At 59.0% G+C, this 26,391-nt stretch overlaps 7 protein-coding genes and 1 pseudogene across 7 annotated transcripts; 6 read left to right on the top strand and 2 right to left on the bottom strand.

The window, feature by feature from the left end:
- Positions 1 to 1,079: 1,079 nt before the first annotated feature.
- Positions 1,080 to 8,401, top strand: ACA1_366960 (protein kinase domain containing protein; the record flags this gene model as incomplete). The annotated part of the gene is made up of 31 exons (XM_004336038.1): positions 1,080 to 1,164; positions 1,269 to 1,529; positions 1,578 to 1,637; positions 1,704 to 1,756; positions 1,830 to 2,003; positions 2,162 to 2,222; positions 2,297 to 2,410; positions 2,513 to 2,636; positions 2,737 to 2,917; positions 2,973 to 3,076; positions 3,135 to 3,318; positions 3,433 to 3,651; positions 3,735 to 3,912; positions 4,006 to 4,180; positions 4,293 to 4,566; positions 4,667 to 4,758; positions 4,831 to 4,910; positions 4,991 to 5,171; positions 5,285 to 5,625; positions 5,750 to 5,908; positions 6,011 to 6,144; positions 6,177 to 6,350; positions 6,490 to 6,607; positions 6,673 to 6,733; positions 6,854 to 6,869; positions 6,997 to 7,130; positions 7,250 to 7,458; positions 7,526 to 7,731; positions 7,816 to 7,967; positions 8,058 to 8,217; positions 8,306 to 8,401. 31 exons carry the CDS (start codon positions 1,080 to 1,082, stop codon positions 8,399 to 8,401), a joined length of 4,560 nt encoding a protein of 1,519 aa, XP_004336086.1.
- A 107-nt stretch (positions 8,402 to 8,508) lies between these two features.
- On the top strand, positions 8,509 to 10,328 carry ACA1_366950 (uncharacterized protein; the record flags this gene model as incomplete). Its single annotated transcript, XM_004336037.1, has 5 exons — positions 8,509 to 8,537; positions 8,574 to 8,798; positions 8,911 to 9,437; positions 9,545 to 9,749; positions 9,944 to 10,328. The coding sequence occupies 5 exons, from the start codon at positions 8,509 to 8,511 to the stop codon at positions 10,326 to 10,328; spliced, it is 1,371 nt and encodes a 456-aa protein (XP_004336085.1).
- Positions 10,329 to 10,475: 147 nt separating this feature from the next.
- ACA1_366940 (BTB/POZ domain containing protein) lies at positions 10,476 to 14,142 on the top strand (the record flags this gene model as incomplete). Its single annotated transcript, XM_004336036.1, has 13 exons — positions 10,476 to 10,827; positions 10,956 to 11,046; positions 11,194 to 11,348; positions 11,484 to 11,594; positions 11,736 to 11,796; positions 11,888 to 11,982; positions 12,112 to 12,267; positions 12,384 to 12,494; positions 12,593 to 12,643; positions 12,729 to 12,825; positions 12,905 to 13,446; positions 13,592 to 13,721; positions 13,845 to 14,142. 13 exons carry the CDS (start codon positions 10,476 to 10,478, stop codon positions 14,140 to 14,142), a joined length of 2,250 nt encoding a protein of 749 aa, XP_004336084.1.
- A 43-nt stretch (positions 14,143 to 14,185) lies between these two features.
- Positions 14,186 to 16,322, bottom strand: ACA1_366930 (tryptophan-tRNA ligase; the record flags this gene model as incomplete). Its single annotated transcript, XM_004336035.1, has 9 exons — positions 14,186 to 14,335; positions 14,441 to 14,562; positions 14,656 to 14,728; positions 14,860 to 15,020; positions 15,144 to 15,226; positions 15,330 to 15,409; positions 15,666 to 15,827; positions 15,930 to 16,034; positions 16,257 to 16,322. The coding sequence occupies 9 exons, from the start codon at positions 16,320 to 16,322 to the stop codon at positions 14,186 to 14,188; spliced, it is 1,002 nt and encodes a 333-aa protein (XP_004336083.1).
- Positions 16,323 to 16,573: 251 nt separating this feature from the next.
- On the top strand, positions 16,574 to 18,835 carry ACA1_366920 (Serine/threonineprotein kinase 3, putative; the record flags this gene model as incomplete). Its single annotated transcript, XM_004336034.1, has 9 exons — positions 16,574 to 16,629; positions 16,751 to 16,946; positions 17,105 to 17,203; positions 17,308 to 17,368; positions 17,598 to 17,674; positions 17,769 to 17,888; positions 17,962 to 18,105; positions 18,224 to 18,313; positions 18,416 to 18,835. 9 exons carry the CDS (start codon positions 16,574 to 16,576, stop codon positions 18,833 to 18,835), a joined length of 1,263 nt encoding a protein of 420 aa, XP_004336082.1.
- Positions 18,836 to 19,148: 313 nt separating this feature from the next.
- ACA1_366910 lies at positions 19,149 to 21,866 on the top strand (annotated as a pseudogene).
- Positions 21,867 to 22,027: 161 nt separating this feature from the next.
- Positions 22,028 to 24,687, bottom strand: ACA1_366900 (protein kinase domain containing protein; the record flags this gene model as incomplete). Its single annotated transcript, XM_004336033.1, has 11 exons — positions 22,028 to 22,390; positions 22,477 to 22,640; positions 22,740 to 22,873; positions 22,972 to 23,205; positions 23,371 to 23,535; positions 23,622 to 23,780; positions 23,857 to 23,914; positions 23,986 to 24,124; positions 24,248 to 24,323; positions 24,401 to 24,555; positions 24,577 to 24,687. 11 exons carry the CDS (start codon positions 24,685 to 24,687, stop codon positions 22,028 to 22,030), a joined length of 1,758 nt encoding a protein of 585 aa, XP_004336081.1.
- A 399-nt stretch (positions 24,688 to 25,086) lies between these two features.
- ACA1_366890 (lipase) lies at positions 25,087 to 25,818 on the top strand (the record flags this gene model as incomplete). Its single annotated transcript, XM_004336032.1, has 2 exons — positions 25,087 to 25,120; positions 25,232 to 25,818. 2 exons carry the CDS (start codon positions 25,087 to 25,089, stop codon positions 25,816 to 25,818), a joined length of 621 nt encoding a protein of 206 aa, XP_004336080.1.
- Positions 25,819 to 26,391: the final 573 nt, after the last annotated feature.

Genomic DNA, 26,391 nt, shown 5'->3' with positions numbered 1-26,391 from the left:
ATAGCGATAGCGAGAATGGAGGTGGATCCGACAGCGAAGACCAAGATGAGGGAGAATTGATTTTTCTCGAGGGAAACGAAGCGGCGTACGTAAAACACATCTACAATCGGGAGAGCGTCTTGTTGTCCAGAAAGGAGGACCTCATCCTCCTCGAGAGGTTGCGTCTCGCGGGGCGAAAGAGCGAAAGCGAGGTGGGGGGGACAAAGAACGAAAACGACGAAGACAGAAAGCGACACAGCGAAGACGAAGGACTGGCGCGACGTCATCCGCACCGCGTCAAGGCCACAGGGTCGGCTCCGTCATCGCCACTCACTCCGCCGCGGTGGGTGCGGGGCGAGCGGGGTCACCAGCGGCGGGACAGCAGCGATACCCCTGCGGGGCAGCAGCCCCAGCTGAATCGAACGATCAGCTTTGTGCGGAGAGCCCAGCAACCTTCGGCGCTTCGACAAGCAGACGATTGACCGTAACGTCCTACAAGCCTCTGCGCAGAGTGCGCCTGTGTTGAAACACAAACCCAACTGTCCATAAAACTCCTAGGGAGTGTAGCCCAATCCGCGTTTGGTGCATGGAGGCGCCGAGCTTCTGCGGTACGCACATCTGTGGCCGCGGGAGGAGCACACCGCGTTCAGTGCCAACTCGAGGCAGACCAGGAGAAAAGCGGCTGAGGGCAGGGAGGCAGCAACCCCGGGTGAGTCCTCCTGACCAGAAGACAGCTCACGTCACCGGATGTGAAGGTGCCGTGTTGAGCCACCGTTACAGGCTAGGGTGAGTCCCACGCACGCTGGTTGGCTGAGCAGCATGTAACCACACATCAGGGGTTTAATTTTGCAAACCGGGCCGCCAATGGTGGTCGCACACAGCAGCTTGAGGAGCGGCAAGGAGCTGCACGGCCATGCAGTGCGTGCTTGCGACTTCGCCTGCTGAAGACTACAGAAAAGTGGGAGATCGAAAATCCTACACGACTCTGATCTTGGCCTTTCAACCTTGGAGGAACGAGCCACTACACACAAGCGCGTTACTGTTGCCGGCACTCCCCATACCGCCAACAGCCGAGGCACCTTGAGCACCAATCCTAGAGGATGCAGAAGCAGGCCCAGCACTCAAGCTCCTGCCTGCTCCTCTGCGGTCTCCTCGTCCTGTGCATTCTGCCGCACCTTTGCCGAGGTACATTCCCTCTTTTCTCTTTTAATTTCTCTATCTATTTTTTCTGGTTCTGTGCTTGCCGGTCTAGCGGTACACGCCGCACTGACCACTGGACCACGTTGCAGGGGCGTTTACGTTGTCCCTGTTGCACACGGCCAATACGGACTCGCAGGTGCTGGCCGTGGGTCAATTCAACGGCCCGTGCACCCCTACCAATGCGACCAGCGGCAACGACTCCTACGTGGCCGAACCGGCCAACCTCCCGTGCATCGGGGGCGTGGCACGGAGGACGGCGCTCATCAAATCCATTCGCGCCAGCGTGGAGAACTCCCTCCTGATTGACGGCGGCTATCTCTTCACAGGCACGCACGACAACTCTCAGACCTGTGCGAGCTGTGAGTTAATCTCATGTCTCTCTTCTTTTTTCGTCACAGGCTCTGTGTTTTGGACGCTCTTCGGCACGGAGATGCTGGGGCAGTACTACCATGAGATGGGTACGCATGGCTTGGATCAAAGCGCAGTTGTTGGACTAACCGGCGTTTGATCTCGGTACGACGCAGGCTACGACGCGATCAAGATCGATCTGTTTGAGTTCTTTGGTGGCGTGGATCAGGTCGCTCCTTGCCTTCACACAGTGATCTCAAGTGGTAGACCGTTTGCACTGACGAGTGTAAATTGTCGTGAAGTTGGCCAAGTTCATCCAGCTGGTGCCCAACACCCAGGTCGTCGCGGCCAACCTGGTGGGCAAGAATGACTCCCGACTGGTCAACGCAACGATTGTGCCCTATGCCATCTTCACCTTTGCCAGCGGTGACAAGGCAAGCTCCTCTCCGTCTTCACACTACCAGTGGCGTGTTTATGTTCCTCACATCTATCGCTCTAGGTTGGCTACGCGGCTACTTTGGTGGCTCAAGTTGGAACGCGTTTCGAAGACTCCCGGTCGATCGTACGTTCACCCCTGGAACCGCATGGTAGAGAGTTCGCCACTCACTCGCTTTTTTTGCTTTTGGCTTCGCAGAACTCCTTCAGCGAGTTGAGTGGCATGCTACAAGCCGTGGGCAGCATGTTGAACCAAGGAGGTTCGTGCGAGTTGCCTCTCCCAACAACACGTTGCGGTACACGGTGCTGATCTGCTCTGCTGTGACTACTCAAGTCAACAAGATCATCGTCTCTGTGAGCGACGTGAGCGTGCTCGACTCAGTCATCAATTTTGTGCCGGGAATCGACATTGTGATACTCCCCAACGCCCTCTATGCCAACGACGAAGGTAGGTCACCTACCTTGTGATCTTGTACATCTTACATCGTCTCACACACTCTCGTGTGTGTGTGCGTGTGTGTGTGTGTGTGTGTGTGCGTCGTGTGTGCAGGAGTGCACGAAGTCGTACAGGGAACCTATCCTCAGGTCAAGTACATGGCCTGGGCCGGTTCTGAGGCGGGTCCTCAACCTCTGCTCGTCGTGGCCTCGGGTAACTTTGGCCGAAGGCTAGGAAGGTATGCGCTCATAAATAAGGCATTGATCTCTGCTGGTCAGTTGCCCGACTTGGCTCTGACATCTTCTCTCGTGGTGGTTTGGGGTTTTTTGTGCGCTTAGGCTCGACGTGACCTTCGATGACTATGGAGTGTTGACGTCGTGGAATGGGGAGTCCATTCAACTCGATGCGACGATCGACGCCGACCCCGGGATCCAGGAGCAGATATTGGCCCAAATGGACGAAGTCCGGGCCTCCTCAAGTAAGGTCGTGGGCAAAGCAGCCATCGACATTGAGTGGCAGGTACGGTGTTTGGACTCGCCTCCCTCGTCTCTGTGCTCACAGCCATCACGCACAGAACTCGTGCGTCTTCGGCGAATGTGCCATTGGCGGCTGGATCGCCGACGTCTTCCGCAACGTGACGGGAACTCGGATCGGGCTGGTCAACGGCGGCGCAGTCTAGTGCGTTCCCATCATTTCGATATCAAGCGAGGACTTGGACTAACGCCCGGTTGTGCAGTGGTCCGTTCCGGGAAGGGAGCATCACGCTCGGCGAGTACCTGGTGGTGTTTCCCTTTGGTTGGGACTTCCTGTTCACGTTCAGCCTCAAAGGCGAGGACCTCATCGTGGCCCTCGACAACTCGGTGTCCCTGGCCGACCAGACCAACCTGCCCCTCAGCGCTGGCGTGGGTCGATTCCTCTCGGTGCGCACTTTCACTTCATTTTGCGTGTGTCCTGCGTGCTGTGTGCCATGTGTCGGCTATTTGCTGTTGTGCGTGCGTGCTCCTTCTTGACAGTCCCTCTTGCCATCTCGTCAGGTGGCAGGCCTGAAGTTCACTTGGAACCCTACCTTACCGGTCGGACAGCGGGTCGTGGACGTATGGGTGGAGGGCGGTGATGGCAAGTGGGGTATCCTCGACCATCAGCAGTACTACTCCATCACCACGCTGGACTTCATCGCCAAGGGAGGTGACAGCTACGAAGAACTCGCCGCCAGTGCCGTCAGCCCCACCAGCTCGCAGCTTACAGCCGCCACGGTACTGCTACTCCCATGGCTTCTCTTGCTCGCTTCTTCCTCCCGTTTGCAGTGTTTCTCACAAGTTTTTACGCGCTTGTTCAGGCCATCGAAGCAGCCCTGGCCAAGTCATTCGTCGAGCCGATCTATGCCAAGGTGGATGGCCGCATCGCTCTGTCCAACGGCACGCGCATGACCTGCGTGGCGCCCGACCAGCGTATCTGCTCCAACAACGGATACTGCAAGGCCGGCGTCTGCCAGTGCACCGCGCCCGAAGCCGCCGGTACCCCGCGCTCACTCTCCGCCCTGCCACGTCAGCATTGAGGTGTGTTCATGCATTGCCGGTGTTGTTTGATCACATATGTGCGATACACAGGGCCGTACTGCATCTTCGGAGCTAAAACAAACAGCACGGGCGGTTCCGACGTGACGGGCATGGTGGTGGGCATCGTCGTGCCGGTGGTGGGCGTCGTGGTATGCGTGCTGCTCGTCGCCTTGGCGCTCTGCGCCCTCCTCATATTCCGCGTCACCAAGAAGAAAAAGGAAGAGTGGTACGCACACGTGCACACCTAGGCGCAGCTCACTGGCCTTGCCTGACTCGTGTGTGGTCGTGTGTGGTGTGTGGTGTGCGGTGTGCGGTGTGTGTGTGTTGGTGGACACCAGGGACATTAACTTCGATGAGCTGGACCTGGACCACAAGCTGGGTGAGGGCTCGTTCGGCGAGGTCTACAAGGGCAAGTGGAAGGGGACCGAGGTGGCGGTGAAGGTCATGACGCCGGGGCTCGTCACCAAGGAGATGAAGCTCAACTTCCACTCGGAAATGCGGGTCATGAGCGCCCTGCGGCACCCCAACGTGGTGCTCTTCATGGGCGCTTCCTCCAAGCCGCCGCGCATGTGCATCATCATGGAGTACATGGCCCTCGGCTCCCTCTACGATGTACGTGACTCCGCCATTCCGGTGTGCGGTGGTGCGTGCGTGTGCGTGTGCGTGTGCGTTGCCAAGTGTGTGCATGACCAACGCATTGTTCGATCGTCAGGTGTTGCATAACGACCTGGTCCCCTGCATTCCTATGACACTGTCGCTCAAGATCGCGCTGCGGGCCGCCAAGGGCATGCACTTTCTCCACTCGTACGTTGCCGTCGCGAACCCCGCCTGTAAACATACAGCTGACCCGCCTGGCTTGTTTGCGTTTCGCAACAGGTCCGGCATCGTGCATCGCGACCTCAAGTCCCTCAACCTGCTCTTGGACTCCAAGTGGAACGTTAAAGTGTCCGACTTTGGTATATGACCTCTTGCTCTTCTGTGCTCTGTGCTTCAAGAATGAATGACGGCTCACAGACTCGCAATGCGCGGCGGTCAGGGCTGGGCAAATTCAAGGACCAGATCAAGGCGTCGGACAGACACATCGGCAGCATCCCGTGGACCGCGCCCGAGGTGCTCGCCGAGCAGCCGGCCGTTGACTATATGCTCGCAGACATCTTCTCGTTCGGGGTGGTCCTTTTCGAAATTGTCACACGGCGCAACCCCTACGAGCATCTCAGGTGCGTGTGCCGTGTGCCGTGTGCCGTGTGCCGTGTGCCGTGTGCCGTGTGCCGTGTGCCGTCTGCCGTGTGCGGTCTTGTGTCACTAACGCGGACTTGGGGCGACACAATAGCGCGGCTGCGATCGCCGTGGGTGTGCTGAGGGACGACATGCGACCGACAACGCAAGTCGACGAGGACCAGTTGAAGGAGGTGCCCGCGCTCTACCTCGGGCTGATGCGAAACTGCTGGGACACCGACGCCAGCCTGCGCCCCACGTTCCTCGAGGTCATGACCCGTCTGGAGTCCCTTGTCGAGGACGAGTCCCCATCGACGGGCTCGTCCCCGATCAGCAGCACAACCTCGTTCCGCCCTCCGCCGCACGCCTCCCTCGGCGGTGCGCGAAGCGATAGTTCCGGCGGCTACGGCGAAGACGGCCAGGAGCTGTCGGAGATTGAGACCGATCGCCCACAGCGTACGCTGCTCCACTCTCACTCTCTGTAAAACTTGACGGCCGCTCACCAGCATTGTCTGTGTGTGTGTGTGTGTGTGTGTGTGTGTGTGTGTGTGTGTGTGTGTGTGTGTGTGTGTGTGTGCAGTGGGCGCCGGCGGTACCAAGCCGCCACGTGGAGAGGTGGTGATAGGCTTCTCGGACATAGCCAACGGCGACGCCTTGTGGGATTGGAACGCTGCGGCCATGCGCGATGCGACCCTCATCCACAACGACATCTTACGCGACCTCATGAAAAAGCACGGAGGTGCGCCTGGCTCCACGTCATCTTCTCCGTCTGCACTCTGCAGCAACGCTCGTGGCAAAATTGAGTCGAGATGCGCTGACGTATTGAGTCTCGTCCATGCAGGATACGAGGCAGTGTTGACTGCCATCGGGAACCACGGCGAGGGCTCGTTCTGTGTCGCCTTCCAGAAGTCGATCGATGCCGTCCGGTGGGCCACCGACGTGCAGAACGCGCTGCTCAAGGCAGAGTGGCCGGAGGTGCGCGTCATTCGTTCCGCTGGGTGGCACAGCTCAAGCTCACGACCGGTGGTGACAGGAGCTTCTCAAGTGCCCAGCTGCGGCGGAGGAGTGGGGCATTGCGAGCGATGGCCTTCTGTTTCGTGGGCCTCGTGTACGGATGGGCTTCCACCTTGGACGGCCCAAGGTCGTGCGAGAACCTGTCTACCGCTCTACGCAATACGCTGGTACGTCCCTGTCGTAACACACACACACACACACATCACACACACACGACACACACACGACACACAACCTCTAACTTCTCACTACCGACAACCAGGCGTGGCGGTAAAGTGTGCGGCCAAACTGGCTTCCGTGGCACAGGGTGGCCAAGTGCTGGTGACAGACTCACTGCGGAGGGACCTCGATGCCACCGCCACCGACAGAGCGCTCATCAAGCGGCTCCAACCCTCTGGGACGCTCGACCTTCTCCAATCCACAGGTAACCATACCCGCAGTAGCTTTAAAGGGGGCACGGACTCACCCTTTTCTGATGGGTCCATGTAGACCAGGAGCTATTCTTCGAGTTGAAAGTGGAGGGTCTGGAGGCGCGCTTCTTCCCCAAGACGTCTCCAGGCTCGCACACTTCTTTTTCGTCTTCTTTGGCCTCGATACGCGCCAGTGATTCCCTGGGGCACTCGTCGGACTCCATGCGTGCGCCCATCGATTTCTTGCGTTCTTCGCGCAGGGACACGTCTTACGCGGTAAGTCTTACTTGGCCGTTGGTGCGTGTGCGTGTGCGTGTGCGTGTGCGTGTACCAGGCTTCCTAACCCTAACTCGCTACGAATGCCCAGGAAACATGTGGGGCTGGCGGAACTGCAGTTGTGCAGGCATACGGAGACGAGGCCAAAAAAGCAAAAGAGGACCACTTCACGCCGCCCACCTCCGACTCCTCCCCAGGCTCCTCCACCTATGCCCTGCTGGACAACAAGGAGGTGTTCCTTACCAGCGCCAACCTCTGTCGGTACCGCAGCCACTCTCTTCAGTTCTTTTCGTCATACAATCAATGCAATAACTTTCGCTTTCGCTTTCGCTTTTTGTGCCCTGGTGCGCCGTGTGTGACCTGTATGTGTGGAATGACAGGTGGATCATTGATTACGAGGACCTGGCTCTGGGAGAGCAAGTGGGCACCGGGTCATACGGCTTGGTCTACATGGCCAAGTGGAAGGGCGTAGAGGTGGCCGTGAAGCGGTTCATCAAGCAGAAGCTCACCGAGCGACTCATGCTCGAGTTCCGCGCCGAAGTGGCCTTCCTCTCCGAGCTGCACCACCCCAACATCGTCCTCTTCATCGGTACACCGCACACACCCAACCTGGCGCACCTGGGCCATCGCAGACTCTCACACGCAACTCGACACAGGGGCGTGTGTGCGGAGCCCCAATTTGTGTATCGTGATGGAGTTTGTGAAGCGGGGCTCTCTGCGCACGCTCCTCTCCGACGCGACGCTCAAGCTGCCCTGGCAGCAGCGCCTGCGCATGCTGCATGGGGCCTCCCTCGCCATCTCCTATCTTCACTCTCTCGAGCCGGTTATTCTGCACCGCGATCTGAAGTCTTCTAACCTTTTGGTACCGCACGCACACACTACCGATCTCTTATATAACACACGACACGACACGACACGACCAACGACGCTAATGATGTAAAAACAGGTGGACGAAGCGTGGAACGTGAAGGTGGCCGACTTTGGGTTTGCCCGCATCAAGGAGGAGAACGCGACGATGACCCGGTGCGGCACGCCCTGCTGGACCGCCCCGGAGATCATCAAAGGCGACAATTACAGCGAAAAGGCCGACGTCTACAGGTACGTGTGTGTTGACGTCGACTTCGACTCCATAATCCATCAATGCGCGATGACGCTGATTGATGCCTGTGGCGGCTCTCGTGTGCGCAGCTTCGGCATCGTGATGTGGGAGGTGCTCACGCGCAAGGTGCCCTACGCCGACCAGACCTTCATGAGCGTCGCGCTGGAAATCCTCGACGGCAAGCGGCCCGATGTGCCCTCCGACTGTCCGCCCGAATTCAAGCAGCTCATGCAGCGCTGCTGGCACAAGGTAACCTTAACGCTCCACACCACCGCATTGGTTTGTTTCATTCTCACTTGGACGCGGGGCGCTCGCCCTTATGTTGGTGCACTCATAGCATCAGGACAAGAGGCCCTCCATGGAGGAGGTCACGGCCAGTCTCGAGGCACAGATCGGGGGGAGCCACCGGCGGTGTGGCGGTGACAACGTGTAAATAATAAAAATAAAAAAGAAATAAACCTTTCGTTTTGTTGTTTCAAATCGAAAGGAGATCATCTCATCGCAGAGATTTTGAAGCCAGAGGGCAAGTTTGAGGCGTACATGGAGGAGCTGCCCGACGAGCTGCTGTTGTATGTCGTCTCCTTCTTGTTGAGCCCCTCCCGCAGTGCGGGGTCGCCGGTGCAGCGGCCGGGTAAGCCCAAGTGGCGCAGCGCCCGGCGCGAACCGCACTGCAGCGAGGAGGCAGTGGCGGCCGTGGCGCGCGTCGGGGCCACCTGCCGCCGCCTGTACTGCATCACCGAGAGCGTGTGGCGTGACCTCCACCGCTGGCGCTTCACCTGCTCCCCCTTTCGCGAGCTCCAGGACCAGCCCCCTATCTTTCCCGACCCTTCGTGCGCCCCCCCCCCCGCCGCCTTCATTCTTTTAAATCATTTCGTTCTTTATTTTAATATTTTATTTAAATATTGATATTATCCTAATATTTTTGATTTTAATTCGGCGCAGGCTGCAGGGTCGTTGGAGAGAGCACTACATTCGCGATATCCGGTGGACCCGCATCGATGAAATCGAGCCCTATCGCGCCCAGCTTCCGGTGAGTATGAAGCGGAAGCCCTTCGGGTGCAACCTGATGGTGGACAGCAGCGGCGGGGTCAAGTCGCGGACGCGCATCATCTACGCGTCGGGCGACCGGGGCAAGGTCCACTCGCTGGTGCTGCGACGCGGCGAGCGCAGGCTCGAACAGGCCACGACCTACGATCTGGGCGCGGCGCACTCGCGCCACGGCAACCTCTACCGCATGCCGGCGCTCAAGCAGACGCGCGACTGGCTGGTGGTGGCGGGCAACAGCGGCGTGTGCGCCTTCCGGAAGGGCGACCCGTCGGCGAAGCTCACCGTCCGCGAGGCGGAGGGCGAGATCGAATTCGCCGTCAACCAGCCCAAGGCGTGGCTCGCCGTCAGCTGCGGCGCCCTGCCCGACAAGGTCTCCGTGTACGACATGGCGAGAGCGCAGCTCGTATCGACCATTGCCATTCGTACGCATCAAACCACACACGACACACACGACACACACGACACGCACAACACACACGACACACGACAGACACATCAAGGCTCACTTCGGGCTCTCACACACGTTCAGCACCTGAGCACTGTGCTTCGGGGATGGTGAGTCACCACGACTGCCTCGTCATCGGCGGCGCCACGAGCCTGCTGGTGGTCGACCTCCGCACGGGCGACGTCGTCAAGGAACTTATACCGACCGCGCTCTTCAACTCCGAGCGGGTCCAGCGCTGGCACATGGACCAGGACGACGTCTCCGACACCTTCCTCTGCTCCGCCATGCCGTGTACGCATTACCAGCATCACTCCGTGTCGTGTATGTGTGTTGTGTGTTGTGTGCGTGTGCGTGTGTGTGCGTGTGTGTGTGTATGTGTGGGTGTGTGTGTGGGTGTGTGTGTGTGTGTGTGGTGTCGCAGTTCGCTCACGCCACGCTCGTGCCATGCTTTCCAGTGGATTCGACACACGTGTTTCGGTGGAGCGATCTGGAGGAGTGCCGAAGCCTGCAGCTCAACTGGGCCAGCAGCGACGTCTCCTACAACCACCACGCCGTGTGGTGCCCCACCGTCTTCGGCATGCACATCGCGTCGCCGCAGCCGCCCCACAGGGAGCTCTCCCTGCGGTCGGGCGAGGCCAGCTTCGCCTACGCCGACGGGCGCAAGGCCATCATGACGGGCAACATCTACTCGATGGGCCAGAAGTGTGTGGTGGTGCACGACTTTGCCACCTGCGAGCGCAAGGTGTTCCATCCGCCCGGGGACTGCGATCCGCTGCGCCACCTCTACACTGCCGTGGCCGACGACCTCCTCGTCACCGCCTTCGACCACAACCTCGCCCTCTGGGACCTGGCCCTGGCCTTCCCCTGACGCCAGGGCACCACAAAATGTAAAAATAAACTGTTTTGCACGAAAGAATATGAGAAAAATAGCAAAAACTATTTTATCTGAAATTGCATATTTTATCATTGCTTGCTCTCGAGACAGCAGCAATAGCCTGCGACGACAGCCGAAGCGATGGAAGCAGAAGTAGCGCAGTCGCGGTGGGTCAGTGTGACCCATGCTTCGATGACGGCCCGAATCGGGAGCGAGGAGGCTGGTGCGGGTGGCGCGGTGTGGCAGTGGCTCAAGCCCGAGGTGGTGAGCAAAAAGGCGGCCCCTGGTGGCGGGGGTGGTACCACACGCGCCCAGGAGCTGGACGCCTGGCGCTCCACTCGCCGGGCCGACGCTGGGGTCAAGGGCACTCCACCCTCCGTGCGTATGGCCCACACGGCCTCCGCGCTCGGCACCAGCGGCTCGGAGGTGCTTGTGTTCGGCGGCCTTTCCGACACCCATAGGACTCTCCGCGATGCCTTCCTCCTCAACACAAGTACGCCAATTTATTTGCATTTATTTATTTATTATTTAATTTGACTAAAAATAGTAAAATCAATTCTTTACTTAATTATCCACTTAATGATTGTTTTAATGGTCGTGTCGAACGTGGTTACACAACAGAGACGTGGGAGTGGACGAGTGTGGAGCCGGCGTCGGAGCAGTGTCCGGCGGCGAGGGCGTACCACACGGCGTCCGTGATCTCGGGCAACAGGTGCTGGTCTTACGTTTTGTCATCACCATTTTAACTTAAATTATGGTGGAGATCGGACCTAAACAAACCATCTTGAGGTGAATGTAGGGTGGTGATGATCGGCGGCGAGTCGATGGAGGTTGTTGCCCGATACTACCACGCGAACAGAACTGTAGACCTGGAGCTGAACGCTGTGGACGTGTTCGACTTGACCACCAAGACGTGGACCTCTGTGGCGACGACCGTGAGCCCACGCAAGCAGCCGGACTCGCGAGCCGCCGAGGCGACACCGCAAGCGGACGACTTTCCACAACGCCGTTCTGGTGCGACCACATTGTCACCACCACCCTGAAACCTCACATAACACACACACACACACCACACACACACACACACGGCACACACATGATACACCGATGCACACAAGCTACACACATGAATCTCATGTGCGGTATCAGGTCATGCGGCGGTGGTGCTCAAGGGCGACCGTATTCTCATTTCCGGAGGAACCAACAAGACCATGGTCCAGGACCGCTGCTTTTGGGTGCTCCACACCAGCACCGACCCCAGTACGCTTCCCGTCCTGTACACGTGATGCATACCAACCATGTGAAACAACAACAACAACAACAACAACGCACGCATCACTCACCGCACACGCACCACCGCACACGCACACGCACCACCGCACACGCGCACGGCATATTTAGAAAAACCGTGGCGATGGGAGGCCATCGACGTTGGCACGCAGTACCCAGAGCCGCGATTCGGGTGAGCGATCTCTCACCATTCGCCTTCTCTTCCTGTCTGGCCCGATGATTAGAAGCTAACCTCACCGCGGTGGGTGGTGTGGGCGCAACAGTCACACGCTGGTGTCGGTCAACGACACGTCGGTGCTGCTCTTCGGCGGCAAGGACTACAAGTACACCTTCGATGACGTCCGACTCATTTCCCCTGGTGCCGCCCGATTGCAAAATTCGTCAGTGTGCCGTGTGCGTCATGTCTGCTGATGGTGTGTGTGCGTGCGGTGGTATGGTGTGTGCGTGTGCGGTGGTATGGTGCGTGTGCGGTGTTGACGTGTGTCAGACTTCAAGGAAATGGACTTCCTCGAGCCAGCCGCGGACAGCTTTCCCGTCCCGAGTCTGTTTGGCCACAGCGCACAGCAGGTCGGTTCGCAAATGGTGGTCATCGGCGGCAAAGCCTTCAACTCGAGTTCGACCGAGATCTACGTCTTCGATCTGCGTACGCGGCACTCTCTCTCTCTCTCTTTCTCGCACGCGCGCCACCGCAAACACACCGCCGCACGCGCCGCAGCCGACATCGCCATTTCTTGTGATCGCCGCACACGCACGAATCAGACCACCGCACGTGGAAGCGGCAGGCGACGAGCGCCAACCCGGAAAACTATCTGCCGCGGTACTACCACGCCTGCTGCGTGTTCGGCGGCAACAAGATTCTCATGTTCGGCGGTACGCACGACCGGCCCAGCGACAGCGTCCAACACCTCCTCCCCCCCCCACATCCATCGCCATCTGTGGCTGACCACTGTGGGTACCACCGTCGGCAGGGTACGACCTGGACTGGGGCTGCCAGAACGACATGGCCATTCTCGAGACCGGTGCGCGACCTACAAACATTGGCACGAGCGACTGCGTGCGGGCGATCTTATTGGGGGGAGGGGCTGTTGTGTGTGCGCGATGCAGGCATCGTGACCAGCGGGCTCGTCACCGATCTCAGCCGCCTCTTGAAGCAGGGCACGCTCAGCGATATGACCATCCGCGTCCGCTCGTCATCGCCGGCGTACACACTCCCTTTCCGGCCCATTGCTTCAGTGTCGACACACGGTGCTCGGTTGCTCACCCACCACCGGTGAATGCAGACAGGACCACCAAATCGCGGCCCATCGGGCGCTCGTAGCGGCGCGTTGCCCTTCGCTGTTCGAACTGGCCTCGTCAGGGCCTCACGATGAGCGCGGCTGCGTGGTCGATGTGGAGGGCGACCCCGAGGCGTGGACCCACTTCGTGCACTTCCTCTACACGGGCCTCTTTGCCGATCGAAGCGGCGACGACGCGGCCTTTGCGGAGGAGTGCGGCCGCAGCCAGGTCAAGAAGAGCCTCACGACCGACGACACCGAAGTGGTCGCGCAGCTGCTGGACATCAACGCACGCCACCCGGTGGTCGGGCTGGCCGACCTGCTGGTGGAGTCGAAGGGCGGGGCGCCGCGTCGGGTGCTGCCCGAGCGGGAGGTCATCCACAGCGAGACCCTGCCGCCCCTGGTCAACGCCCTCCACGACATGCTCAAGCAGGAGCGGCAGCAGAAGCAACAAAAGGCGAAGCTGCAGGACATCACCCTCAAGTTGCAGCAGAACGGCGGAGACGCGCCCGCTCGATCGGCGCATCGCTTCATGCTCGCCGCCAGGAGTAACGCTTCTCTCCCTCTCCACACGCACACGCACACGCACACGCACACGCACACGCACACGCACACGCACACGCACACGCACACCTAAAGTATTGGTCGGGTTGTGCTCGCTCACATGTGTGCGTGTGCACAATTTGTCGATAGGTGAGTATTTCAGGGCGATGCTGCGCTTCGATGGCCATGAGTCCAACGAGGAGGTCCGACTGCTGGAGCTCAGCGAGAACGTGTCCCCCCAGGCCCTCGACGTCATCCTCGCCTTCCTCTACACCGATCGGTGTCTATCCGCTGTGCCGTGTGCCGTGTGCCGTGTGTGCCGTGTGTCGTGTGTGTCGTGTGTGTCGTGTGCCGTGCGTGTTTGGCCGGAGCTCTGGACTCACCACGTCATTGGGTTGGGCAGGGTGGATGTGGGCCACCTGGAGGTGGACGAGGCGCTCGAGCTGGTGGGTGTGGCCAACGAGTACCTCCTGGGCGAGCTCAAGCTGTTCGTCGAGCGGTTCGTGATCTCGAGCAAGGCCGTCGACGAGGAGAACGTGTTCTTCGTGCTCGACACCAGCGAGCACTTTGACGCCCACGAGCTGCGCTACCACTGCGTGGGCCTGCTCGCCCAGAGTACCAACACCAGCGCCGAGTTCAACCAGCAGCTCGCCGCCCTGCCCCCGCACCTCCAGGCAGCCATACGCGAACGCCAGGACTGAACCTTTCGCATTGGGCGAATAAAATAAAAAAAGAAAGGCGAATTCAAAGCATGCCGATGACCTGCTTGACCTCTTGCAGGTTGCGTCGGGCGATGGTGCGCGCCCTGCTGGCCCCCTGCTGCAACACGTCCTCCACCCACTGCGGCTTGTCCCGCAGCTCCCGAATCCGCTCGCCGATCGGCCCCACCGTGTCCTGCACCAAAGCCGTTCGTGTCGTGCGCCATGTACGCGTGTGTCGTGTGTCATGAGACAACGCAAATGTGGCGCAGAGCCTGGCCACTGCGTGTGCATGTGGTACCACGAGGTGCGGCGCCAGAGCGTTCTTGAAGTCGGGCATCTTGGCGTCGGCGTACTCGTGGCACAGCGACTCGACCGAGCGGTTGGTCAGCGCCGAGAAGATGCTCAGCAAATTGGCCAGCTCTGAACACAGCCAAAACAAATAAATGAATTAACAAACAAACAAACAAGAATAAACAAATAATCGATCGTGGCTGTGCCAAACGACGCGCGTACCCGGCCTGTTCTCGGGATCGTAAACGATGCCGGGAAGTGGGTCAGTCTTGGCCTTCTGCAGCTTGAACAAGATCTAACAGACACGACACACGCAGCACACGACACGCACACGCACACGACACGCACACGACACACATGAGAGACAATGGTCAGACGTAGGAATAGAATGACCACCAGCCCGCCGAGCTTGGAGGTCGGAGGCACCTCGTCCTTGCTGTCGGTGAGGTTGATGCGGCTTCGGTCGTTGGGATCGGATTTGCTCATCTTGGCGGTACCGTCGCGCAGGCTCATGACACGCGTCGCCTGGCCCAATATCGGCTGGGGCAGCGGGAACAGCGTTCGGTTGTAGCGCCGGTTGAACGCCTCTGTTGCCACATACCGGACGGGTCGTGCCGTGCGTGAGTTGGGGCGCATGAACACACACACACACAACACACACAACACACACAACACACACAACACACACAACACACACACAACACACACACGAACGGACTCCACGATACCGGCAATCTCCCTGGCCAGCTCCAGGTGCTGCAACTGATCATCGCCCACGGGAATTTGGCTTGCTCTGCCCCCGCCCACCGCCCACCGCGAACGTTAAGCGACTGCACGCGACGCCTCGCCAGGCAAGGCGTAGTAGTAGGAGTAGTGGTGGTAGTGGTAGGACGCACCGATAGAGCAAGATGTCGGCGGCCATGAGTACGGGGTAGGCGAACAGGCCGAACATGGCCCCCTGCGACGCCTTCTTCTCCTGCACTCATGTCATCAGCTGATGGGGTCAGTCACACTTGGTTCGACACGCAGCGCGAGGAAGACGGTGAAGGTGGTGGATGAGGTGATGATGATGATGATGATGATGATGATGATGATGATGATGATGATGATGATGATGATGATGAAGGTGGTGATGGGCGAGACGACGATGCCTTGTACTGGGTCATTCGATTGAGGGCGCCCATGGTGGTGCGACAGCCCAGGATCCAGGCCAGCTCCGCGTGCTCGGCCACCTCGCTCTGGGCGTAGAGGATGCACTTCTCGGGGTCGATCCCGCAGGCGAGGAGCGCGATGGCCATCTCGCGCGTGCTGTCGCGCAGGTCCTCCGGCGTCACGTCCGTCGTGTAGGAGTGCATGTTCACCACGCAGAAGACCACCCCGTCCCTGTCCCCCTTCTGCGCTTGACGCCATCGCCGCACCACAACCGCGCCCGAGAGTGAGCCGTGAGTGCGCAAGCAAGTGACAGTGTAGTTGGGGGGGGGGTCAATGGGGCGTACGCGCTGCTCCTGGAGCTGCAGCCAGTTGACGACGGCGCCGAGGTAGTTGCCCAGGTGCAGGTGGCCCTTGGGCTGGATGCCCGAGAAAATGCGCCCGGCCTCGGCCTGCCGCCACAATGAGTTGTTAAAATACAAATACAAAATGTAAATGTAAATAAAAGTAATATTAAATTGCCGATAGTAGAATGTTGATGATAATCCGAATAATAAAAAATGAAAAGAGGAGTAGAGCGGTACGGTGCATGCGGAATCGGAGCTGATCGCGGAAGGCGTGGCGGCTGTGGAGTAAAGACAGGACGCAGACCTGCACTTGAGTGTCCGGCGCACCGGGAGGCCCCGATACGGAGCCAGCGCCAGCCCAGATCCCCTCCGGCCACACGATTGCCTCAACATCTCGCGAAGCTTCCTATCTCTTTTGCCTCCGTTTCGAGCGTACCAGGAAATCCAAAAAGCAAAAAGAAAACCGGGAAAATAGGATTTTCTTATTGTCGACTTGGTGGTTGTCATTGGCTCAAATTAATAAAGAACTTTTTTTCTGCGCTCGAGCAGAACAGTTGATTCACCTCTGCGTGCCCTCGCAACGATTTTCATCCCCCTCTCCCGATTTACAGCCCAACTTGTACAGTGCCAACGTCATCGCGAGAATGAACACAGACGACCCGGAGGAACACTACACCCTCATGGGCCTCATCGGCAGCGGGTGCGCTTCCCCCTCTTACAAAAGTAATATATTTTATAATCGGTTATGGATTATTTATTGATGATTTATTTAACGTTTACCTGATATTTTAACAATTTATGTACTTTAATAATCAAAAAAGGAGTTTTGGCCGAGTGTACAAAGCGATGGACAAGGGAACGGGGGAGATGGTGGCCATCAAAATCATCCCCATCTGCGACGAGGACAACGAAGACGAGCTCACGAAAATCGTGCGGGAGATCGACCACCTCAAGAAGTGCGACTCGCCCTACGTCACCGCCTACTACGGGTCCTACTTCAGAAACAAGCGCCTCTGGGTTCGTGCCCTCTCTCTTTTCTCTTTTCTCGCTCTTTCTGGTGTGTTTCGTTTTCGTTCTTTGGCTACAGCTGAGGTGGCAGTCGGACTTAAGAGGTGGTGGGTTGAGCGCGGGTCGGAGCTAAACTTCCTTGTGTGGGTTGGTGGTGGTAAGTGCAGATAGTGATGGAGTTCTGTTCGGGAGGCAGCCTGAAGAAGATAATGAACCGCCTCAAGTCACCATTCTCCGAGGACGAAATTGCTGCCGTGTGCTTCCAGGTTCCAACTCCACTCACACTTCCCCTTCTTCTCCCTTCATTGTCATCATCATCATCTTCTTCTTCTTCTCGTCCTAACCGCTGTCTTCTTCTTGGGCTCTCAAGGTGGTGAAGGGTCTGCATTATCTGCACTCCCAACGACTACTGCATCGCGACGTGAAAGCCGGTACCAACGCTTTCGGCCCTTCTCCCTCAGCCAACACGCAGCGTTTGTGCATTGACTCTCTCTCTCTCTCTTCTCTCTTCTCTCTTCACTCTTCTCTTTGGTGGGTTGATTTGTGTCGACGTATAGACAATATTTTGCTGAACTCGAAAGGCTCTGCTAAGCTCGGTACAGCCCTCAAACCCCCCAACCACTGCCCAGCCACCACCACTGACCTCGCTTTTCTTTGCAGCCGATTTGGGGGTGGCCACGCAGATGGTGAACACGATGGACAAACACAAAACGGCAACCGGCACACCGTACTGGATGGTACCGCCGCGTGCCGCACACGCACTCGACCCTATACGACACTGCCGTGCCGTGCTGACAATCGGAGCCGTGGTTATGATTGATTGGCGTGCAGGCGCCCGAGCTGGTTTGCGAACAGGAGTACACGACGCGGGTGGACATCTGGTCGCTCGGCATCACCTGCATTGAGCTTGCTGAGATGGTGCCCCCGCACTCCGGCCTTCTGGCCATGCGGGTGCAGTTTCCTTCACGATCGCACACACCACACATGGACCGCACTCAACCGATCTTGTCTGTTCATTGCGCAGGCACTGTTCATTATCGCATCGCCCAACACGCCACCGCCCAAGCTGACGAGCCCCGAGAAATGGTCGGCCGACTTCCAGGACTTCATCGCGCGATGCCTCATTCGCGAGTACGACCAGAGGGCCACCGCCGATGAGCTTCTCAAGGTGCCACCTTGAGCTGTTGCAGTGCTCTGTGGACACTGACGTTGTATGCGTCGCGTGCGTGCGGCGGGCATTGTTTGTGCTGACGCGGCCTTTCTTTTTGTGTGCGTGCACACGTCAGCATCCATTTTTGGCCAAGGGCGAACGGCTGGCGGGCCTGCTGACCGAGCTTGTGGAACGAGTAAACCACCTCTCGCCCCGAGAAGAGAAGGTATACCACCCGCTGCCGCCGCACACATGGCATGACCACACGACACGCAACCCACGCACACGCAACACGCAACTCACCCGCACACATTCTACGCCGAAACAGAAGTTGCGAAAGAAGAGCGCTCAGAAGTCCAAGTTTGCGAAGATCTTCGCAAAGGTGCACGCGTCGTCGCCGTACGATGCGTCGAGCGACGGCTCGAAGGAGGAGGAGATCGTGACGTCGATCAAGCGCGCCAAGGAGATGGAGCGCGTCCCGCGGTCGACCGAGGGCAGCGTGACGTCGCTCGAGGAGTTCAAGTCCGAGGAGATGAGCTGCGAGAGCGTCAAGATCAACCGCAAGGACTACCTCCCCGACGGCGACGGCGACGACGATGAAAAGAAGGAAGGGGAGGGGGAAGGCGATGAGGGGGAGGGGGCGAAGCTGCGGGGCGAGGAGAGCGTGGGCACCATGGAGGCGGAGACGGTGGGCCAGTGGCGGACCGCCGCTGGCGGCGGAGAGCAGCAGAAGGGCAGCGGCGCCTGAATCGAGTGATGGTGGTGGTGGGCATGAAGCGATGTACAGTACCGCGCCCACAACGCAACGAGGAATCCTTTTTTTTCAGCAGCCAAGCCCCCCTGCCGCACGCACGACACGCACACGATAACGCACGACGTACAGTAGATACCGGGAGAAAACCCGGCACGCCACAATAATTGTGGAAATAACTCGGAAATCAGGGATTTTCTTTTGTGATTTGATTTTTTGATTCTGAATTTATTTTTTTGGCTCCGGAGAAGATTGAGATTGTTCGCTCCTCCTCCATTCATTCTTCACCTGACGCGCAGGACCTGGACAGATGGAGGGCAAGATCGCAAATCGAGGAGGCAGCCGTGGCGGAAAGGGCCGAGGCGGCGGTCGCGGCGGTGTGAGCATGCGAGGCGGCGGCCGAGGTGGCGGTGGCGGCCGAGGTGGACGAGGAGGTCGTGGTGGACGTGGTGGACGAGGCGGACGTGGTGGTAGAGGTGGCCGAGGCGGCGGCGAGTTCCGCTCGAAGTACGATGAAGGGCTTACGCCGCGGGAAATGGAGCGGAAGCGGAAGAGGCAGGAGGTGGAGTACTACGAGAACCCGCCGACGTTCACGAAGGCCGATGAGAAGGAGGAGGCACAGCTCGAGGACATGCTCTTCGGCTCGGTCGCCGTCGACAATTTCGGTAATGAGCTGGAACATGGAGATGAAGATGAGATTCGGCGAGATGAAGAAGATGGAGATGACGATGACGACATCCGAAGGGTGCCGATGAACACGGTGTGGGTGGACAAGGGCGGAGTCATGGTCGCGCTCAAGCAAGAGGAGGACTCGGACGCCGCGGCTGAGATCAAAACTGAAAATGACGAAGATGAAGATGATGAAGATGAAGATGAAGATGAGGAAGAAGTAGAGGAGGAGGAAGTCAAACAAGAAAAGAAGTTGCAGCCGGCGTGGGAAGATGAAGATGATGCGGGCGAGGAGGTGCGCATCGCCACGCGCGATCCCAAGAAGCGCAAGCTGCTCAAGCAGCTCGACGAGACCGTCATCACCGGAGCCGAATACACCCAACGACTGCGCGAAAGGTTCTCCTTCTGTTTAGACAATTTATTTTTATTTTTATTTTTAATTTTTATTACTTTTATTGTAACCATCTATTTATATTTCTAATTCAATTTATTTGATAAAACGGTCTTATATTTATTCGTCATTTTAAAATGGCAGGTTTGAGATGGTCACCCACCAGGGGTCTGGCGGGCCGTCGTGGGCCAAGCTGCCCGAGGACATCGACACCGTGCAAGGTACAGCCGCACACGCAACACCGCACACGCACACGCACACGCGGCACACGGTCGTCTAACCTGTGTCGCACAGACGAAGACGAGGAGGACATTCTGGCGACCGCCGAGGCGCTGGTCGGGTCCAACCCAGAGAGGCTCGCGCCCAGCATTCTCAACGTCACCCGCCTCAAAGACGCCAACCACGAGGTACTCCCCGCGCCTACACCGGCCAGCCCCAGCAGCGACCAAGACCGTAGCCTAACGACACGACACGACACGACACGACACGACACGACACGACACGACACGACACGACACGACACGACACGACACGACACGACACGACACGACACGACACGACACGACACGACGTGGCATGACACAGGAACATTCGAGAGGCCTGCACACGCTCCACTTCCACTCCAACGCGCAGCTGATGCTGGTTGGCGGCCAAGACAAGAAGCTCAACCTCTTCCAGGTCATTACCATCATCGTCGCCAACATTGTCGTCGTCATCACCATCAGCATCTGAACGCGTGTGTCGTGTCGTGTCGTGTGTGCGGTGTGTGCAGATTGATGGCAAGAAGAATCGCAAGGTGCAGGGTGTGGTGTTCAAGGACACGCCCATCGTGAAGGCGTGGTTCACGCCCGACGGTCGCGAGGCCATCGTCACCGGCCGCAAGCCCTGGATCTACGTGTACGACGTCGTGACGGGCAACGTCTCCAAAGCCTGGTACCCTGCCGGTACGCACCGCACACGCACACGCACCGCACACGCACACGCACCACCGCACGCGCACACAACACTCACCGCGAACGGTGAATTGCAGGCAGGGAAGAGGCGAGTACGGAGCACTCGTTCTATTCGCAGGACAACAAGTACCTGGCCTTCTGCGGCAAGAACGGCAACGTGCACCTGACCTCCAACCAGACCAAGCAGAAGATCGCCGACTTCAAGATGAACAACATCTCCATCACCGTCAGCTTCTCCCCGGACGGCCTCACCATGTTCACCGGCGGCGGAGGTAATTACTCACACTCACCCTTTCTCTGCCCCATTGCCTCCCGTCATCCACTAACGTGTGTGTCGTGTCGTGTCGTGTGTGCGATGGTTAGATGCGTCCATCTACCAGTGGGACTTGCGAACGCGCAGGTGTATCTACAAGTTCATCGATGAGGGCATGAGCAAGACCAGCTCCCTCGCCATTTCCCCCTCCGGCGCCTACCACGCCGTCGGGTACCTTACCTCCTCCTCCTCCCCCCTTGCCGCCACACCACCGCCGCTCTGCCGGCTCTCGCGGCTTCTCACCACGATTGGGGTTGCAGGTCGCAGACGGGCGTGGTGAACGTGTACTCGGCGGAGACGATGGCCGCGCGCGAAACCAAGCCCACGCCGCACAAGGCGCTCATGAACCTGCAGACCTCCGTCAACGCCGTCAAGTTCAACCACGACACACAAATCATGGGCATGAGCTCGTGGGTCAAGACCTCTGCCTTCCGTTTGGTACCACCACTACCAACCATCAACTTCCACTTCCGTTGCCGTCATCCATCCTCACCTTCGTTCCTTTTCTTCGTTCTTCGTTCTTTCTTCCTCGTTCAGGTGCACTTGCCCTCGATGTCGGTGTTCGGCAACTGGCCGACCGACCGCACGCCGCTGGGCAAGGTGATGGACTTTGACTTCTCGCCCCACAGCGGTTTCCTCGCCCTCGGCACCCACAGAGGCAAGGTCCTCCTCTACCGGCTCAACCACTACAACAGCGCCTAAGCCCCCCCCCCACTCTCAACTATCAACTTTTTGTTTCCAACTCTCTTGATTCAGAAATAAATACACATCAACAACCAAAGTACTCCCCTACACGTTCAACGTGGCCTTCATGTAGCGGCCTGGGTGGTGGTGGACGATGATGGTTCGTTGATGATGGTGGTTCACCGCTGGACGAGGGACTCGTAGCCGCCGCTGGCGTTGAGGCTGGCGGGGTCGCCGAAGAGAGGGAGGTAGGGCGAGCCGGGGGCGGGGTGCAGCAGGCGGAGGGGCGCGGCGAGGTCGGCCACCACGTCGCCCATCGAGTCGTAGCTCCGATCGTCGCTGGCCGAGTACCGCACCACTCCTGCGGGCCGTCGCTCGCTGCCGTCGAGGTCGTCGGGCGGTGGCTGGCGTTGGCCCAGGATGCGGATGTGGGAGGTGCCCTGGGGCGTGACGCGCGAAATGGTGTACGCGCCCGGGCTGCTGCTCGAGAACCGCACCAGAAAGGTGCCCTCCGCCGCACCCGCCAACAGGCGCGCCATGTCCTGCCGAGCGCAAAGGAATGGTGAGCTGCCGCCGGGCGTGATGGGTTGTGTTGTGTCGTGGTACAACGGCTGGGCGTGGTGGGTACGTTGTTGGTGAGGAGGCCGTGGAACCAGGGCTGGGTGAGGAGGGCCAGCAGGCGGTCGAGGAGGCGGGGGCTGGCCTCGAAGGGGGCGAACCATTCGACCATCTTGCTGAACCACTCGATGCTCACCACCTCCCGCCCCCGTTTGCCTCTGCTCTCCTCCGTTACTACCGACCCCGCCGCTACCGTGTAAGCATGACTGGCGGCGTGTGCGTGTGCGGTGGTGCGCGTGCGCGTGTGTCGTGCCGTGTGCGTGTCGTGCGTACCAAAGAGAGCTTTGACACATCTCAGCTGCGCCACCTCGGCCGAAGGCGGCGGATTGTACACGGGCGACGCGCCCACTCGGCCTTGCTCGGATCCTCCGCCGGCAGGCGTCGCTGTTCGTTTGTGGGGCGGGGTCCTGTGTGTGTGTGTGTGTGTGTGTGTGTGTGTGTGTGTGTGTGTGTGTGTGAGTGCGTGTGGTCCGTCACGCGTGCGCGCGTCTGCGGGCAGACGTACCTCTTGTCCTGCCCTGGTTGTGTTGCGGGTTCTTGGGCGGGCAGCGGGTCGTCGGGGTCGTGCGGGAGTTCGAGCCCGAGGAATCGCCACAGCTTGCGCGCGAACACGGGCCACGGGAGGGCGTACTCGTGCAGGCTCGCATCGGCCTTCCAGAACGTGCGCGCCACCTCGTCCTCGATCGCGCTGTCGATGATGATGCCGTCCAGCCGCTCGTTGATCTCCTCAAAGTCAGGCCTTGACGACGGTGGTGCGTCCACCGCGTCAGCGACCACGCGTTTGTACGTGCGTGCGTGTGCCGTGTGTGTGTGTGTGTGTGTGTGTGTGTGTGTGTGTGTGTGTGTGTGTTGTGTGTGTGTGTGTGTGTGTGTGTGTGTGTGTGGTGTCGCGACAGGGAGGTACCGGAGCGATACGTCGTTGCGCCAGCAGTCCTCGATGAGGGAGAAGAGGGCGGGTGGACAGGAGGCCTCGGGGATGATGGGCCGCTCGCCCTCGTCGCCCACGGCCACCAGGAACTTGTTCCAGTCGCGATGGTGCTCGAACGGCTTCTGCTCCGTCAACAGCTCCCTGTCGCAGCCGGTGGCATCCAACGTCATCGTGTGCGGTGTGTGCGGTGTGTGAGGTGTGTGCGGTGTGTGCGGTGTGTGTGGTACCAGAGTACGATGCCGAAGCTGTAGACGTCGGCCTTTTCGTTGAAGTCGCGCTTGCGCATCACCTCGGGGGCCATGTACAAGGGCGTACCGCGCACGGCCCCCAGATCGCGGATGGCTTCTTGCGACGATTCCTTGATCGCGCTCAGCCCAAAGTCGCACCTGCCCGCGCGTCGCACAAAAGAATAAACCATCAACAGCTGCAGCTCAGCCCTGCGGCCGCAGTTCTACAACGCACAGTTTCACCCGATACTCGTCGCCTTGCCGGTAGATCAGCAGATTCGCCAGCTTGAGATCTGGCGTTTTGCAATGAAGTCGTCAGCGTGTGCGTGTGCGTCAGCGTGTGCGTGTGCGTGTGCGGTGGTACCTCGATGGATGATGCGCGGGTTGGAGTGGTGGAGCCAGTTCATGCCGAGGGCGGCGTCCTTGGCGAGCTTCATCTTCTGGAACAGACTGAGCTTGACCTTTTGCTTGTGGATCAGATCGTACAGGTCCCCCTCCAGCAACTGCCGCACCACACCATGTCATCCGATCAGACATCTCTGTCACATATGTGCGTGTGCGTGTGCGTGTACGGTGGTGCGTGGTGCGCGTGCGTGTGCCATTTATAGGCGGGCTGGGCTGCGGACCTCGGTGACGATCCTGAACTGGCCCTCCTGGGTGCAGGCGCCCATGAATAGCACTATGCACGGATGCGGATTGGCACTGTGGCGGCGTTTTCGTCAGAGTCACTACCGCAGTAGGTGGTGCGTGGCCTGTGTGGTGCTCGTGTGTGGGGGTACCTCATGATGGCGATTTCTGTGCGGAGGCCATGCAGCTGGAGGGCATTGAGCCGCTGCAGCCGGGGCACCTTGACCGCCACGTCCATCTTGAAGCACTTGCCCTGGTACACCAGGGGCATGTTCCGCGTCACCTCCTCTCCTTTCACCTTCTTTGACTGGGTTGGGGTTGGGGGTACCTTGTAGACGGTACCGAACGAGCCGTCGCCTATCTTTGGACCCAGTAAGATGTGCTCTGGCTCTATCTCCGCATTTGTGCTGCCGCTGCCTGGCTGCACCACTCGCCCCATCTTTTGTGTTTATCTTTTTTTCTCTTGCATTTCTCTTTATCTTTCATGTTTTCTTTAACAAAACTATATTGTCGACCAGGGTTGGTGGCCATTGGCCGAGAGTTGGACTCCTGCTGGGGTGCCTTTGGCGCAAGTAGTCCATTTCCATTTCTCACTCCACCCGCCAACAAGAACAACAACAACCTTCTCAAGCAAGCAAGTCACGTAACACCATCACCACAACCAACCTCACTCTCGAGATGTCTTTCCTCGCACGCAAGTTCGCTCGCCTCTTCTCAACCTTGAACACCACAACCTCGACGACTACCACCTCTTCAGTCGATATCGCCCACCTCAAGACCTCCATCCCCGACAACAACCAACACGAAGCGACAACCCCCCTCAACCATCAGGACGACAATGGACTCCAGAAGCCAACACGAGGACCTCCTTGGTATGTCCTCACCTTTTCTTCTTAGTTTCCATTCCTTGTACGTCGTCTGACCAAAGCGTGTTTTCTCGACATTTGTAAATGGTGAAGGTATGTCGTTTACGTTCGTGTCAGATCAATTCGAGGAGCTGGCCACCTTCTCCAACGACGAGACCCTCCAGCTGGGCGAATTCGCCAGCCTGGCCTACCTCGACCGCGACGCCAACCTCGGCGTTGCCTCCTACACCACCGTGAGCCCCTTCGCCACCGACCTCTCGTCCGGCTTTGTGCGCGCCCGCGGTGCCGAGGTCGTGGTGACCTACAAGGGCACCGACACGGCCAGGGACTTCCAGACCGACTTCGACGCCTGGCCCCTCGCCCGCCCCGAGCTCCTGCCTGAGGGCCGCATCCACGGCGGCTTCCTCAAGGCCTGGGAGAGCACCTGGCCACAGGTGGCCGCCATTCTCGACTCGCACGCCCACGACCACGGCCTTCAAGTGTCGGACCTCCAGGTCACCGTGTGCGGCCACAGCCTGGGCGCGGCGCAGGCCACCCTCGCGGCGCTTCAGGTGGCGCGCCACCTGGTCCGCTCTGTCGACCAGGTGCGGCTGCCCACGTTCGGGTCGCCGCGCGTTTTCACCTGGGCCGGTGCCGCCTTCTTTGAGCGCATGGGCCTCGGCGCCCGCACGCTTGTGTGGCGGAGAACAACGCCGACCCGGTGACGATGGTCAACCTGGGCAGCTTCGGGTTCAAGCACGTCGGGCTCAACCTGCGAGTGGCCAAGCCGGCCGCGGCCTGGCCCCATCTGATGGAGGGCGACCTTCGCGATAGGCACCCGCCGGGCCGTGATCCGCGCCTGCCTTCGTCTTCTCCATCTTTAATGTCCAATCAATCTTGTCTTCCATCTCATCTTAATCTCTAAAGTAAAGATTGTCAATCAGCGCGACAATAGTCATTCAAGAGCACCTCTATTGTTCGTAGCCTTTCGGTTCAAAGGCGCCGTACCAACAACGGCACGACTACAGAGCCTTGGGCTTTCTGGTGCGCCACACGGATCGCATGTCTTGCAGAAACCGTCGTTCGGTGAGGAACCTAACACACACGACACACGACACACGACACAAGCACGCACAGGTCATTTCGCCGGCGTGTGAGATGGCGCTCAACAGATGTAATAGGACGCAGGTGTGTATGTGCGAGTGTACGAGGGTGATTGGAGCGTACAGGGTGAGAAGGACAGCCAGGAGGCATGCGCCACCGATGCCCACGTGAGCCGCCGCATGGAGGAGGGTGTA

Source organism: Acanthamoeba castellanii, assembly GCF_000313135.1.
Source record: "Acanthamoeba castellanii str. Neff unplaced genomic scaffold scf7180000084641, whole genome shotgun sequence".
NCBI classification, from domain to species: domain Eukaryota; phylum Discosea; order Longamoebia; family Acanthamoebidae; genus Acanthamoeba; species Acanthamoeba castellanii.
Note: the sequence above shows the minus strand (reverse complement) of the source record. Positions and strands in the feature narration are given on the sequence as shown.